The sequence below is a fragment of the Pristiophorus japonicus genome, chromosome 1 (genome assembly GCF_044704955.1).
Source record: "Pristiophorus japonicus isolate sPriJap1 chromosome 1, sPriJap1.hap1, whole genome shotgun sequence".
NCBI lineage: Eukaryota > Metazoa > Chordata > Chondrichthyes > Pristiophoridae > Pristiophorus > Pristiophorus japonicus.
In genome coordinates this window covers 517,278,850-517,294,605 of record NC_091977.1, presented here as the reverse complement: position 1 = coordinate 517,294,605, position 15,756 = coordinate 517,278,850, and the positions used below count along the sequence as shown (strand labels likewise).

General features: G+C 44.4%; 1 protein-coding gene across 1 annotated transcript in view; it reads right to left on the bottom strand.

Moving 5' to 3' along the window:
- Positions 1-15,504, bottom strand: part of twsg1a (twisted gastrulation BMP signaling modulator 1a) — a 93,954-nt gene extending 78,450 nt beyond the window's left edge. Inside the window, exons 1-2 of the mRNA XM_070877015.1 lie at positions 15,409-15,504; positions 13,046-13,205 (exon numbers count right to left, since the gene is read on the bottom strand). Coding sequence (XP_070733116.1) covers positions 13,046-13,171 — 126 coding nt within the window. The 5' untranslated portion in view covers positions 13,172-13,205; positions 15,409-15,504. The remainder of the gene's footprint in view (positions 1-13,045; positions 13,206-15,408) is intronic.
- Positions 15,505-15,756: the final 252 nt, after the last annotated feature.

The following is a 15,756-nucleotide window of genomic DNA, read 5'->3' as shown; positions in this document are numbered from 1 at the left end:
GAGAAAGAAGAGAGAAGGAGGGGAGAGAAAGAAGAGAGAAGGAGGGGAGAGAGGGGAGCGGGTGAAAAAAAGAAACTGGGGGAGGGAGAGAGAAACAAACTGGGGGAGGGAGAGTTGTGCGATGTGCTCAGTTGTAGAATGTGTTTCATTCCAGGAGTCCAGTATTTTTGTGCTTCTCGCCGAGGATTGATGTCAGCCCCCTGAAGCTGGGTGTGGGAGTAAGTGAATTGAATTGGGTTTGTTTGTGTTAATTTTTATAACTTGCTGTGTAAAAAGTCAAAATTGTATGAAACGTTTAGTTAGAAGTTACTTGCATCGATGGTGCTTTTGTTGAATCAGTGGTATTTACTTGGTATTTCATTGCGGTCGATACTGTAGAAACATCACAGAAGTAGTTTTAAAAACATTACTTATCCATAAATCTTTCTTTTGTGTTCGTTTTTTGATTTATAAATTGTTAATCATCTCATTATAATCCCCATCATCACTCCAACCATTTTCTCAATTTTCCTCGCTGCAATGCTCCACCTCACATTCAAACTCCCCGCTGGAGTGGAACTAAACTACAGAACCAGTGGGAACCTGTTCAACCTTCGTCATCTCCAGGCTAGATCCAAGACCGTCCCAACCTCTGTCGTCGAGCTACAGAGACTGCACACAGAGACTGAACTCCAAGTCAGTCAACATCTTCACCGAGGCATATGGAAGCATGGGCCTTACACTAAACATCCGAAAGACAAAGGTCCTCCATCAACCTGACCCCGCCACACAGCACTGCCCCCCCCCCCCCCCGGGCATCAAGATCCACGGCGCGACCTTGGACAATGTGGAACACTTTCCATACCTCGGGAGCCTATGATCAGCAAGGGCAGACATCAACGACAAGATTCAACACCACCTCCAGTGCGCCAGCGCAGCCTTCGGCCGCCTGAGGAAGAGAGTGTTCAAAGACCAGGCCCTCAAATCTGGCACCAAGCTTATGGTCTACAGGGCTGTAGTGATATCCGCCCTCCTGTATGGCTCAGAGACATGGACCATATACAGTAGACACCTCAAATCGCTGGATAAATACCACCAATGATGTCTCCACAAGATCCTGCAAATCCCAAAAGGACAGATGCACCAACGTTAGTGTCCTCGATCAGGTCAACATCCCCAGCATTGAAGCAATGATCACACTTTACCAGCTCCGCTGGGCGGGCCACACTGTTTGCGTACCTGACAAGACTCCCAAAGCAAGCGCTCTACTTGGAACTCCTACACGGCAAGTGAGCCCAAGATGGGCAGAGGAAACGTTTCAAGGACCCTCTCAAAGCCTCCCTGATAAGATGCAACATCCCCACCGACACCTGGGAGTCTCTGGCCAAAGACCGCCCTAAGTGGAGGAAGTGCATCTGGGAGGGTGCTGAGCACCTCGAGTCTCATCGCCGAGAGCATGCAGAAACCAAGCGCAGGCAGCGGAAGGAGCGTGTGGTAAACCAGACTCCCCACCCACCCTTTCCTTCAACGACTGTCTTCCCCACCTGTGACAGACAGTGTAATTCCCGTATTGGACTGTTCAGTCATCTGTGAACTCACTTTTAGAGTGGAAGCAAGACTTCCTCGATTTCGAGCGACTGCCTATGATGATGATAAAACAAAAGTTAAATCTTTTACTTGGGGCTTGGAGATACTGGGACTCTCAACTAAGGTAAATATAATAACATTTGCAAACAGTGGGCAAAATGTCACGTGATCAAATCTCCAGGAATATGTCAACCAGAGTTGGCAATCCTATAAAACACAGATAAGGCAACTGTATGGGTAAGTTTATTGATTATGTAATTGATTTTTTATCTTGGCCCTGAAATCACAGCCTCCCCGGGTCCGTACGGAGTGCGTATGGACCCAGGGAAGGCATCGCAAAAGCTGGTTTTCGCCACGCAATGTGCATGCGCTGAATACCAGCTTTTCCGATCTGTCAAGTTTTGGCTTGACAGATCCTCTGCATCTTCGGGAGGCGAACATTTGCATGGCCATCTCTTGCCCAGCGAATGTCCTTCAAACTCTTGGGCCTGGTAAAAGCAGGCGCATAGCCTATTTTTACCAGCGTAAGAGTTTTGAAACATTAAAAAAAAACTTAAAATAAAATTTCAAAACACATTTTTATATGTTTAAAAATCCTGTCCACTAAGGTAAGTTTATTTTAAATCCTAATTAAAATACATTTAAAAAAATATTTTTTTTTCTAAAACATTTAATGAACTTTAATTTCAATTAATGTTAAATATGTGAGGTGTTTTTTTTATTTTTGTGTTATGTTTAGTGTGTTATTTTCCCTCATTAATAGCAATTAAGAACTCGTAGATACGGAGCTGCCACTGCTATTAATGAGAATACTGTACCCAATTGATTGAAGGTGGTCACGTGACTGCACAGTGTCCAAACGTCGAGGACGGGAGCACGTTCTGCAATGCGGGAAGAGAAGGCACCTCCGGGATCACCAGGTAAACTCATTCAAAATTCTTGCTTTTAGTACTGCATCCTTGGGTTACTGAGCAAGCAAGATGGCAATGGGTGAGGGGGTGGAGGCAAAAGGGGAACAAACACGTGAAAAAGGATTACTTAAAAATATTTTGGGCTGGTTCAGGGATTTTCTTTTCTTCGTTTGTAGGTTATTTATTGGAGCTGTTTACGGGTTGCCTGAGCATGAGGGAAAACTACCAATCAGAATTGTTCAAGTAACTGAATTCATTGTTTAAGTAACTGAATTCATTGTTTTAAAAAAAAAATATGATACTTGACCCAATGAAACAAGTGTGACATACAGTGGTCATGTGTGACACTTTGAAATGCAGCTTTTAGTTATACAGAGAGTGGAACAGTTTTATTCTGGTTCTTGCTCATTTTTGGCTGATGGCAAGTCATACCTTCCAATCTTGCCAATTTATTTACCAGGGCTCCTGTTCATCTGTGTTAGCACCAACCCCTGATGTGATGTCTGGAGCAATGTAGTTAGAGGTGCTGTCAGTTGAGCAAAGATTCACCTAGGAGTCATCTGCTCAACGAACAGGGGACTAGCCGCTGTTGATGTCACTCAAACTAAAAGATTAAAAGAAGCTGCAGAAAAAAGACTTGCATTTATATAGCGCCTTTCATGACCTCAGGATGTCCCAAGGTGCTTCACAGCCAATGAAGTACTTTGTTAAGTGCAGTCACTGTTGTAATATAAGAAATGCGGCACATAGCAAGCTCCCACAAACAGCAATGTGAGAATGATCAGATAATGTGTTTGAGTGATGTTGATTGAGGGATAAATAAGACATTGGGGATAACTCCCCCTGCTCTTCTTCAAAAAAGTGGCATGGGATCTTTTATGTACACCTGAGAGAGCAGATGGGGCCTTGGTTTAACGTCTCATCCAAAAGACTACACTCCAGCAGTTCCTCAGTACTGCACTGGAGGATCAGCCTGGATTTTTGTGCTCAAGTCTCTGGACTGGGACGTGAACCCACGACCTTCTGACCCAGAAGGTAAGAGTGCTACCCACTGAGCCTCAGCTGAAAATAGGAGGAATAGGGGGAAAAGAGCATGACTTTCATTATAAACTGCTCCACGATCCCACCATGTCACAGCATCACCTGCTTTAAACTAAAGTAAAAGGGAAAATCGTAAATGCTGGAAACCTGAAGGATAGACACCTGAAGAACAATAACCAATCTCTTCACTCTACAGATACTAACTGACCTGCTGTGCCATGTTCTGTTTTTTTTATTTCACTATCTCCTACCTGTTATGAATATCACAGAAGCATGCAACACAGGAGACCATTCGGTCCATCGTGCCTGTACTGAATCTCTGAAAGAGCTACCAATTAGTCCCACTCCCCTACTCTTTCCCCATAGCCCCGCAAATGTTTCCTTTCCAAGTATTTATCCAATTCCCTTTTGAAAATGACTATTGAAGCTGCTTCCACCGCCCACTCAGGAAATAGAAACATAGAAACATAGAAAATAGGTGGATTAGGCCATTCGGCCCTTCGAGCCTGCACCACCAATGAGTTCATGGCTGAACATGCAACTTCAGTACCTCATTCCTGCGTTCTCGCCATACCCCTTGATCCCCCTAGTAGTAAGGACTACATCTAACTCCTTTTTGAATATATTTAGTGAATTGGCCTCAACAACTTTCTGTGGTAGAGAATTCCACAGGTTCACCACTCTCTGGGTGAAGAGGTTTCTCCTCATCTCGGTCCTAAATGGCTTACCCCTTATCTTTAGACTGTGACCCCTGGTTCTGGACTTCCCCAACATTGGGAACATTCTTCCTGCATCTAACCTGTCTAAACACATCAGAATTTTAAATGTTTCTATGAGATCCCCTCTCATTCTTCTGAACTCCAGTGAATACAAGCCCAGTTGATCGTCGTTCTTGATATGTCAGTCCCGCCATCCCGGGAATCAGTCTGGTGAACCTTCATTGCACTCCCTCAATAGCAAGAATGTCCTTCCTCAATTAGGAGACCAAAACTGTACACAATACTCCAGGTGTGGCCTCACCAAGGCCCTGTACAACTGCAGTAACACCTCCCTGCCCCTGTACTCAAATCCCCTCGCTATGAAGGCCAACATGCCATTTGCTTTCTTAACCGCCTGCTGTACCTGCATGCCAACCTTCAATGACTGATGTACCATGACACCCATGTCTCGTTGCACCTCCCCTTTTCCTAATCTGTCACCATTCAGATAATAGTCTGTCTCTCTGTTTTTACCACTAAAGTGGATAACCTCACATTTATCCACATTGTACTTCATCTGCCATGCATTTGCCCACTCACCTAACCTATCCAAGTCACTCTGCAGCTTCATAGCATCCTCCTCGCAGCTCACACTGCCACCCAACTTAGTGTCATCTGCAAATTTGGAGATTCTACATTTAATCCCCTCGTCTAAATCATTAATGTACAATGTAAACATCTGGGGCCCCAGCACAGAACCTTGCGGTACCCCACTAGTCACTGCCTGCCATTCTGAAAAGTCCCCATTTACTCCTACTCTTTGCTTCCTGTCTGCCAACCAGTTCTCAATCCACGTCAGCACACTACCCCCAATCCCATGTGCTTTAACTTTGCACATTAATCTCTTGTGTGGGATCTTGTCGAAAGCCTTCTGAAAGTCCAAATACACCACATCAACTGGTTCTCCCTTGTCCACTCTACTGGAAACATCCTCAAAAAATTCCAGATCATAACTCACCAAGTCAAAAATAATTCTACTTATTTGCCCCTGGATTTTATTGACAATTATCGGAAATCTGAGTCCTCGGGTTACTGAACCTCCCGCCAGGAGAAGCAGTTTCTCCCTATCTACTCCATCGGTTTGAATAAATTTAATTCAGTAGCTATTTCTTCTCCCTTGGAGTCCAAATATTTCAGCTCTCCACAATCTTCTCCAAGTGGATGGCCTGCATAAATCCTAAAGCAGCTCCATTCAAATCTACCCAACTGTGGCTTCCTCTGGGAGTGCCTGGGCCACGACACTCAGTGCATGCCGACTGCACCGCACGAGCGCTGTTGGAAAAGGGTAGACCAGAACATTTCCATCCACCTACCTGGAGACAAACATTCACTGCGAATCACTTCTGATCTAGACTGGGATAAACAAGTGGTTAGGATTACAGTAGAAGAATGGGAAGGCTGCAGCTAGTGGTTCTGTCACTGGACTAGTAATCCAGGGACCGAGGCTAATAATCCAGAGACACGAGTTCAAACCCCACCACGGCAGCTGGGGAATTTAAATTCAGTCAATTAAATAAATCTGGTGTAAAACACTAGTATCAGTAATGGTGACCATAAACTATCAGATTGTTGTAAAAACCCATCTGGTTAACGAATGTCCTTTAGGGAAGGAAATCTGCCTTCCTTACCCAGTCTGGCCTGTGTGTGACTCCATGCCCCCAGCAATGACTCTTAACTGCCCCCTAAAATGGCCCAGCAAGCCACTCAGTTTCTCGAGGGACGGGCAATAAATGCTGGCCTTGCCAGCGACGCCCACATCCCGCGAATGAAATTAAGAAAAAAATCAGTGTTCAAGAAGCATCTATCGACTCAGTGATACAAAGAAAACCTCTCTCGTTCTTAGACTCAGTCCTAAGTTATGCAGACCAGTGGACACAACGAGGGGACACCTCCTCCCGTGCCAGAATCCAGCCTCAGAGATGGAAATCTGGCACGGATTGCCAGATCATGACTGAAGCAACATTACATGAGTTGCCAGCAATTAATCCAGACTTCCATGTTTATGCCAGAAAACTAGAGCTGGTGCAGCTGCACTTCAGTTTAATCTCGTCAATCTGCAAGTCTGCACAAAACACCAGCGGAGAAAGATCACACACCATCTTCCATATGTAACTCATTCCTGGAGTGTGTCGCACCTGGAACTCCACGCCTCGTGCAGATTTTTTAAACATTTAGCAATCTCTTGCTGAAGCACTCACGCGATTTATGCTCCAAGCATTAGTCATGTAACGTAGATACATAGTCGTGGAACATAGATACAACAGGCAGCTTTTAAAATGTAAACCTAGTCCTGGTTTTGTTTGTATATTATACAAAACAGCAGCTGGTTAGGCATATGTAACCGCTGCAACACAGTTTGACAAGTACTTAAACTACAAATGCAGCCCAATTAGAAACTTCGCCCTCCATTAGACACGGAGATAAATCTGGATGTCATTGCAGTGCAAGTTATACAGTACAATCACCGGAACCCATGACACTCACTAAAGCCTGGTCAAGTACAATATAAAGCTACCATAAATTAGCGAGTGTGTGCGAGTAGCGAGAGTGTGCAAGCACAAATACCAACTCGAGGGACCTTTCAAAAATATTCATTGACACATTTGCAAGTACCTCATGCTTTTAAACAGAAAATAGGAGTAGGCCATTCAGCCCTTCGAGCCTGCACAACCATTCAAGAGGATCGATCTTTCACCTCAGTACCTCTTTCCTGCTTTCTCTTCATACCGCTTGATCCCTTTAGCCGCAAGGGCCATATCTAACTCCCTCTTGAATATATCCAACGAACTGACATCAACAACTCTCTGCGGTAGGGAATGCCACAGGTTCACAACTCTGAGTGAATAAGTTTCTCCTCATCTCAGTCCTAAATGGCTTACCCCTTATCCTTAGACTGTGTCCCCTGATTCTGGACTTCCCCAACATCGGGAACATTCTTCCTGCAATAAACCTGTCCAGTCCCTTCAGAATTTTATATGTTTCTATGAGATCCCCTCTCATCCTTCTAAACTCCAGTGAATACAGGCCCAGTCGATCCAGTCTCTCCTCATATGTCAGACCAGCCATCCCGGGAATCAGTCTGGTGAACCTTCGTTGCACTCCTTCAATAGCAAGAACGTCCTTACTCAGATTAGGAGACAAAAACTGAACACAATATTCCAGGTGTGGCCTCACTAAGGCCCTGTACAACTGCAGTAAGACCTCCCTGCTCCTATACTCAAAATCAACATACCATTTGCCTTCTTCACCGCCTGCTGTACCTCCCCTTTTCCTAATCTGCCGCCATTCAGATAATATTCTGCCTTCGTGTTTTTGCCCCCAAAGTGGATAACCTCACATTTATCCACATTATACTGCATCTGCCATGCATTTGCCCACTCACCTAACCTGTCCAAGTCACCCTGCAGCCTCTTAGCGTCCTCCTCACAGCTCACACCACCACCCAGCTTAGTGTCATCTGCAAACTTGGAGATATTACACTCAATTCCTTCATCTAAATCATTAATGTATATTGTAAATAGCTGGGGTCCCAGCACTGAGCCCTGCGGCACTCCACTAGTCACTGCCTGACATACTGAAAAGGACCCATTTATCCCGACTCTCTGCTTCCTGTCTGCCAACCAGTTCTCTATCCATGTCAGGACATTACCCCCAATACTATGTGCTTAAATTTTGCACACCAATCTCTTGTGTGGGACCATGTCAAAAGCCTTTGAAAGTTCAAATACACCACATCCACTGGTTCTCCCTTGTCCACTCTACTAGTTACATCCTCAAAACATTCCAGAAGATTTGTCAAGCATGATTTCCCTTTCATAAATCCATGTTGACTTGGACCGATCCTGTCACTGCTTTCCAAATGCGCTGTTATTTCATCTTTAATAATTGATTCCAACATTTTCCCCACTACTGATGTCAGGCTAACCGGTCTATAATTACCCGCTTTCTCTCTCCCTCCTTTTTTTTTTTTAAAAAGTGGTGTTACATTAGCTACCCTCCAGTCCATAGGAACTGATCCAGAATCAATAGACTGTTGGAAAATGATCACCAATGCATCCACTATTTCTAGGGCCACTTCCTTAAGTACTCTGGGATGCAGACTATCAGGCCCCAGGGATTTATCGGCCTTCAATCCCATCAATTTCCCTAACACAATTTCCCGCCTAATAAGGATATCCTTCAGTTCCTCCTTCTCACTAGACCCTCGGTCCCCTAGTACTTCCGGAATGTTATTTGTGTCTTCCTTCATGAAGACAGAACCAAACTTACAATATACATTAGTATACAGCAACACTGCTAGTTGTTCTTCAAAAGATAACAAAAAAAAAAATCAAATACCCCTCACACTTCCTCAGGGGGACCTCAGTTACAATGACCTGTGCTGTAATGTATGCACCCGAGTATGCTCACAGGTTGGTAGAGCTGTTGAGTGGAGTGTGGCTTGGCCAGTCACCTGATGTTCACAAGACTAAATAAAACCCCAGCCAGTTGGTTTCGGGGGATCCACGATTAAGTAGGCGGTTGTGAGCCTGGTGGATAAATTTGTTGGAATTATTTGAGGATGTAACAAACAGGGTGGATAAAGGGGAACCAGTGGACGTGGTGTATTTGGACTTCCAGAAGGCAGTTGACAAGGTGCCACATAAAAGGTTACTGCACAAGTTAAAAGTTCACGGGGTTGGGGGTAATAGATTAGCGTGGATAGAGGATTGGCTAACAAACAGAAACAGGGAGTCGGGATAAATTGTTCATTCTCAGGTTGGCAATCAGTGCCGCAGGGATCAGTGCTGGGACCCCAACTATTTACAATCTATATTAATGACTTGGAAGAAGGGACTGAGTGTAATGTAGCCATGTTTGCTGATGATACAAAGATGGAAGGAAAAGCAATGTGTGAAGAGGACACACAAAATCTGCAAAAGGACATAAGACAGGCTAAGTGAGTGGGCAAATATTTGGCAGATGGAGTATAATGTTGGAAAGTGTGAGGTCATGCACTTTGGCAGAAAAAAAAATCCAAGAAAAAGTTATTATTTAAATGGAGAAAGATTGCAAAGTGCTGCAGTACAGCAGGACCTGGGGAGACATGTGCATGAAACACTAAAAGGATAGTATGCAGGTACAGCAGGTGATCAGGAAGGCCAATGGTATATTGCCTTTATTGCAAGGGGGTGCAGTATAAAAGCAGAGAAGCCCAGCTACAACAGGGTATTGGTGAAGCCACACCTGGAATACTGCGTGCAGTTTTGGTTTCCATATTTACGAAAGGATATACTTGCTTTGGAGGCAGTTCAGAGAAGGTTCACTAGGTTGATTCTGAAGATAGGGGGAGATGAGGAAAGGTTGAGTAGGTTGGGCCTCTGCTCATTGGAATTAACATAAAAACATGGAAAATAGGTGCAGGAGTAGGTCATTCGGCCCTTCGAGCCTGCACCACCAGTCAAGATCATGGCTGATCATCACCTCAGTACCCCTTTCCTGCTTTCTCTCCATACCCCTTGATCCCTTTAGCCATAAGGGCCATATCTAACTCCCTCTTGAATACATCCAACGAAGTGACATCAACAACTCTCTGCGGTAGGGAATTCCACAGGTTAACAACTCTCTGAGTGAAGAAGTTTCTCCTCATATCGGTCCTAAATGGCTTACCCCTTATTCAGAAGAATGAGAGGTGATCTTATCGAAACGTATAAGATTATGAGGGGGCTTGACAAGGTGGATGCAGAGAGGATGTTTCCACTGATGGGGGAGACTAGAACTCGAGGGCATGATCTTAGAATAAGGGGCCGCCCATTTAAAAAAACAGATGAGAAGAAATTTCTTCTCTCAGAGGGTTGTAAATCTGTGGAATTCGCTGCCTCAGAGAACTGTGGAAGCTGGGACATTGAATAAATTTAAGACAGAAATAGACAGTTTCTTAAACGATAAGGGAATAAGGGGTTATGGGGAGCGGGCAGGGAAGTGGTCCCGAGTCCATGATCGGATCAGCCATGATCGTATTAAATGGCGGAGCAGGCTCGAGTGGCTGTATGGCCTACTCCTGCTCCTATTTCTTATGTTCTTATGAACTGGTAATGTGTAGTATGATTGTGAAACCTTTTGCGAAAAAACCAACTAGTTCTCAATAGCAATGTGTTGCTGTGAATTCTTAAGCAAAGAACCCTTGAAGCAAACACATTACATGTGCCATACAAAATACCCTAATTTTATAACATGGTCTCATTTCACTGCAGTACCAAATATAATCCGGTGCCTCTGCAGGTTACAGAACACCAACTAACATTCACTACAGAAAAGGTTACTATAAATCTCTGCCACATCTTCTAACCGATAGATCCTATACAAAAAGAAATAACTGAAATATAACAACATTTGTAACCCCCTTCCTTTGTGGAGAAATGTGAAGTCATCCACTTCAGTAGGAAAAATAGAAAAGCAGAGTATTTTTTAAATGGTGAGAGATTGGGAAATGTTGGTGTTCAGAGGGACCTGGGTTTCCTTGTACACGAATCACTGAAAGTTAACATGCAGGTACAGCAAGCAATTAAGAAAGCAAATGGTATGTTGGCCTTTATTACAAGATGATTTGAGTCCAAGAGTAAAGACGTCTTACTGAAATTATATACGGCCCTGGTGAGACCACACCTGGAGTATTGTGTACAGTTTTAGTCTCCTTACCCAAGGAAGGATATACTTGCCATAGAGGGAGTGTATCGAAGGTTCACCAGACTGATTCCTGGGATGGGGATTATCCTATGAGGAGAGATTGAGTAGACTGGGCCTATATTCTCTAGAATTTAGATGAATGAGAGGTGATCTCATTAAAACAAACAAAATTCTTACAGGGCTTGACAGGGTATATGCAGTGAGAATGTTTCCTCTGGCTGGGGAGTCTAGAACCAGGGGTCAGTGTCTCAGAATAATGGGTCAGCCATTTAGGACTGAGATGAGGAGAAATTTCTTCACTCAAAGGGTGGTGAACCTTTGGAATTCACTACCCCAGAGGGCTGTGGAAGTTCAGTCGTTGAGTATATTCAAGACAGAGATCAATTGATTTTTGGATATTAAGGGAATCAAGGGATATGGGGATTAGTGCAGAAGTTAGAAGATCAGCCATGATCTCATTGAATGCCTGAGCAGGCTCCTATTTCTTATGCTTTTGTGTTATGATCTTCACCTCCCAACAACTACTATATAGCAGCAAACTTGTGGAAAGGGGGGCTCCATGGATAAATTAAACTACTTGAGCTTCCCTCAAAGCTCGGGACATTAGACGAACATTTAACCTCGAACACACTTCAAGCAATCTTTTATTCTGCACGAGCAGTACAATACATTTCTCAACTAGGTGGCCCCCTGGGTTAAATCCTTCAATGTGAAATCTGGTTTCAAAGCCACTCTCTCGATAGTTGCCCAGGTTCTAAAATGAATTTCATATTTACTTCCCATTGAGCATGACTTAATGCAAAAATGCCCATAATTTAGCTCTAATTGATACAATGGCAATCTTACACAGTAAGCACATAAGGAGTGGGCGATACAAAATACGTGGTGCTATTCTGAGGCGCAGTACAAAATTGGACTAGAGTGGAGAGCGTTTAACATTGCATTTAACCCATACTAATATATCTGACCCGCGAGTGCTTGATGTGAACAGAAGCTACAAAAACTGTTCCTTTCAGCAGCAGACACTAGAAGATTAATAAAATATAAATGCTGTCTCCACCCGCCCCCCCTCCCCCGGTTCAATATTTAAATGCAGCACGTATTGTGCTGCTAAGTCGTGATCCTGTGTTAAAATAACTAATCTCATCAAGGATGGTGTTGGGGAGTCTACAATCGGCCTCAGCATCTCCTAGAATATAGGTGGGGGGGGGAAGAGAAGGAAAGGAAGGGAATTAAAACATCCAGGGCTTCTCCTTTTTGCGATCAGTCTCCTCACTGGAAAGCCTGTATTTTGGCTATCAGGTGAGGACACGATTGGGCTGAACTGAGATTCCCCCACAGTTGAACACCAGTTAAGACTCACAGATGAAGAATGCCGACTTGAACCAAGTACCACAGGACTCAGCCTGGTAAGGAAGAAAGCATTGCAATAGCACCTGTCCCCATCTCAAGGCATCGCAAAGCGCTTCACATCCAATGAAGTACTTTTGAAGCGTAGTCACGGTTATAATGTGGGAAACACAGCAGCCAATTTGCGCACACAGCAAGCTCCCACAAACAGCAATGTGATAATGACCAGTTCATCTGTTTTAGTGATGTTATAGTTCAGGGATTAATGTTGGCTGGGACACCGGGGATAACTTCTCTGCTCTTCTTCAAATAGTGCCATGGGATCCTTTACATCCACCCGAGAGGGTTGATGGCGCCTCGATTCAGCATCTCATCCGAAAGACGGTACCTCCGACAGTGCAGCACTCCCTCAGTACTGCATTGGACTGGATGTCAGCCTTTGGTTATGTAAGAACATAAGAAATAGGAGCAGGAGTAGGCCCTACAGCCCATTGAGCCTGCTCCACCATTCAATATCATGGCTAATTATCAACCTCAACTCCACTTTCCCGCCCGATCTCCATATCCCTCGATACCCCTAGACTCCAAAAATCTATCGATCTCAACCTTGAATATACTCAAGAGTCTCAGCATCCGCAGACAGACTAGAACACAAATCATTTGGGTTTTAAGTTGACGATAAGTGGACATAACTAATTCTGATCAGTCCATCATCCTGCTTCACGTTTCACACTGATTTAATAGTTAACCTACCTGGATGAGGCACTTGCTAACATCACTAGCACACAAAGCCTTGTTGCACGCACTGGCACCGGTGATCCAACACCCGAAGAGCATTGCAGCAACTACGAGTACTGAAACATATCCGGACGACTTCATCTTTCTCAGATGAGGCTATCAATGCCAAGCTGCACTAGAGGGGGTGGAAGGAAAGTGCAAATTAAAAAACATGCAAAGAATTCATATACATTATGGTTTGTCCTAGCTACAATAACAACGTTGGCCAATTTAGTTTCCCCTTAGTATTTTTTTCTATTAGTATGTTTAAATAGAAGAACCGAAATAAATTTTGCATTGCATTATAAATATTGTGGCGACAAGAGCAGGTCAGAGGCTGGGTATTCTATTGCGAGTGTCACACCTCCTGACTCCCCAAAGGCTTTCCACCATCTACAAGGCACAAGTCAGGAGTGTGATGGAATACTCCCTACTTGCCTGGATGAGTGCAGCACCAATAATACTCAAGAAGCTCGACACCATCCAGGACAAAGCAGCCCACTTGATTAGCACCCCTTCCACCATCTTAAACATGCATGGCTGCAGCAGGTACCATCTACAAGATGCACTGCAGCAACTCGCCTCAGATTCTTCAGCAGCACCTCCCAAACCCGTGACCTCTACCACCTAGAAGAACAAGGAAAGCAGGCGCATGGGAACACCACCACCTGCAAATTTCCTCCACGCTACACACCACCCTGACTTGGAAATATATCACCGTTCCTTCATCATCGCTGGGTCAAAATCTTGGATCATAACATCACTGTGGGAGTTCCTTCACCACACGGACTGCAGCGGTTCAAGAAAGCGGCTCACCACCACCTTCTCAAGGGCAATTAGGGATAAGCAATAAATGCTGGTCCTTACCAGCGACGCACACATCCCGTGAACGAATTTTTAAAAATTAGATTTCACACATTTTAAATTCAATGTGGTCCCACTTCATGCACATCTGAAGTACTTTATTGAAATTAGCACTGCTTATACTGAAACCTTATTCTGTTTCAACAATTCTGCCATTTGAAACTTTTCAAAATTAAAAACAGTAAGTGACCCTGTTCGCCCCCCACCCCGGGGATGCCATTTTAAATGCAAACAAGGGTTAGCAGACTCCAGCTGTGCATTCCTACCCACCTGCAATCTGACCCCATTACCCAGGCATGTGGTACAAGATATATGATACACAATTAATTGACTAGCTTTGCAGACCAGAGACAAGATTTCATTGGATCGAATCAGTTGTGTCGGGTTGGAAAATTAAATAAATTAATGAAGATAAACAACAATTTTGAATACCGTTTAAAAAAGATATTCAAAGCAGGTACGATTCAACAAGTTAGCTGACTGAACTCAAAGATTTAATGGTTACATATTAATAATGTTTTGAGCAAAAGACCATGGATCCATCCAAATCTACCATCTTTACTGTGATTCTAAGATTAATGGCACCATCGCCTTTCATTATAGGAATGCTATCCTTTCTTAAAGCTAGAGGGGGCAGAGGCAGAGAGGACAGAGGCAGATGGGGCAAGGAGGGTGGGGGCCGCAAGGGATGGGGAGGGGAGGGGAGGGGGCGCGAGGGCAGAGCGGGGGGGGGCGAGGGCAGAGCGGGGGCAAGGGCAGAGAAAGGGCATCATTCACTGGCTCAAATTTCTCCCTCTGCAGCTGTAAGTCGCAGAGTAGACATCTTTAAACACTTTGGCTGTTGTTATTTCTCCCCAACCGACAGGGGGGCTTGGCAACAATACCTGAACTTGTCGGAATTAATATCAAATCGGCGCTTGGCCAAATTTCTATGTAATTGTAGTTTTTAGAGAGATGCCAGAGTGAAAACTAGTGGCAGACTCCCTGAGAACAGGATAGACTGGGGAGGGAGGGGGAGCCCGATCTCCAGAGATGGAGCTCTCCTTTCCATCATTCGACTGTGTTTTTGAAAAGAAAAAGGTGATTTACATTAAAACAAATGCGGGGAAAATCAGCTCACTCACTTGGAGCGAATAAAAGGAAGCCAACTTAGAAATAAAAGGAGTCAAACAGAACACTGAGGTAAATCATCCCAGCTTTAAATAAGAAACAGGAGTTGTTTTTTTAAAAACATGTAACTTATGGAGGAGGTGCTGCGAGAAAGCGCTTCACAAATGAAGGGTTTGGGAGACCAAAAAACTGCACACGCAATTAAAAAGAAAACTCCACTCCTGCAAAATAAAAACGTCCAAAAAAAAACCCTACATGTTGCAGGGGAGGAGGGCGATTTTAACCGTGTTTAAGACACAATTTTTTTTTTAAACTCACAGAGCGCGCAAACTCTGCAAAACATCCCCCCCGGGCCATAAACTTACCTTCCTTGCAGTCTTTCTCTGTGCTCCGAGAGCGGCGACTGGACAAAAGCCGCTTTCCGCCTGTACAGCGCCGAAGTTTGGAGTTGAAGTGGTGCAAGTCCGCGCTCGGTTCACAGCAGGGGGCGGGAGGCAAGTCCTGGGCTGGCCACGCCCCCTCTCCCCTCTCCCCTCCCCTCCCACAGCACAACCTGGCCGCACACTGCAAGCACTCACACTATTACAGCCACAGCTCAAGCCCGACCTGCAAAAATTGCCATTTTTTTTGCATATTCTATTCGAGTAAGATTTTGTTTCTCTCTTATTCCTGTGCTGCCCCCTTCCTGGATGTGGAAATGATAACCAATGAAA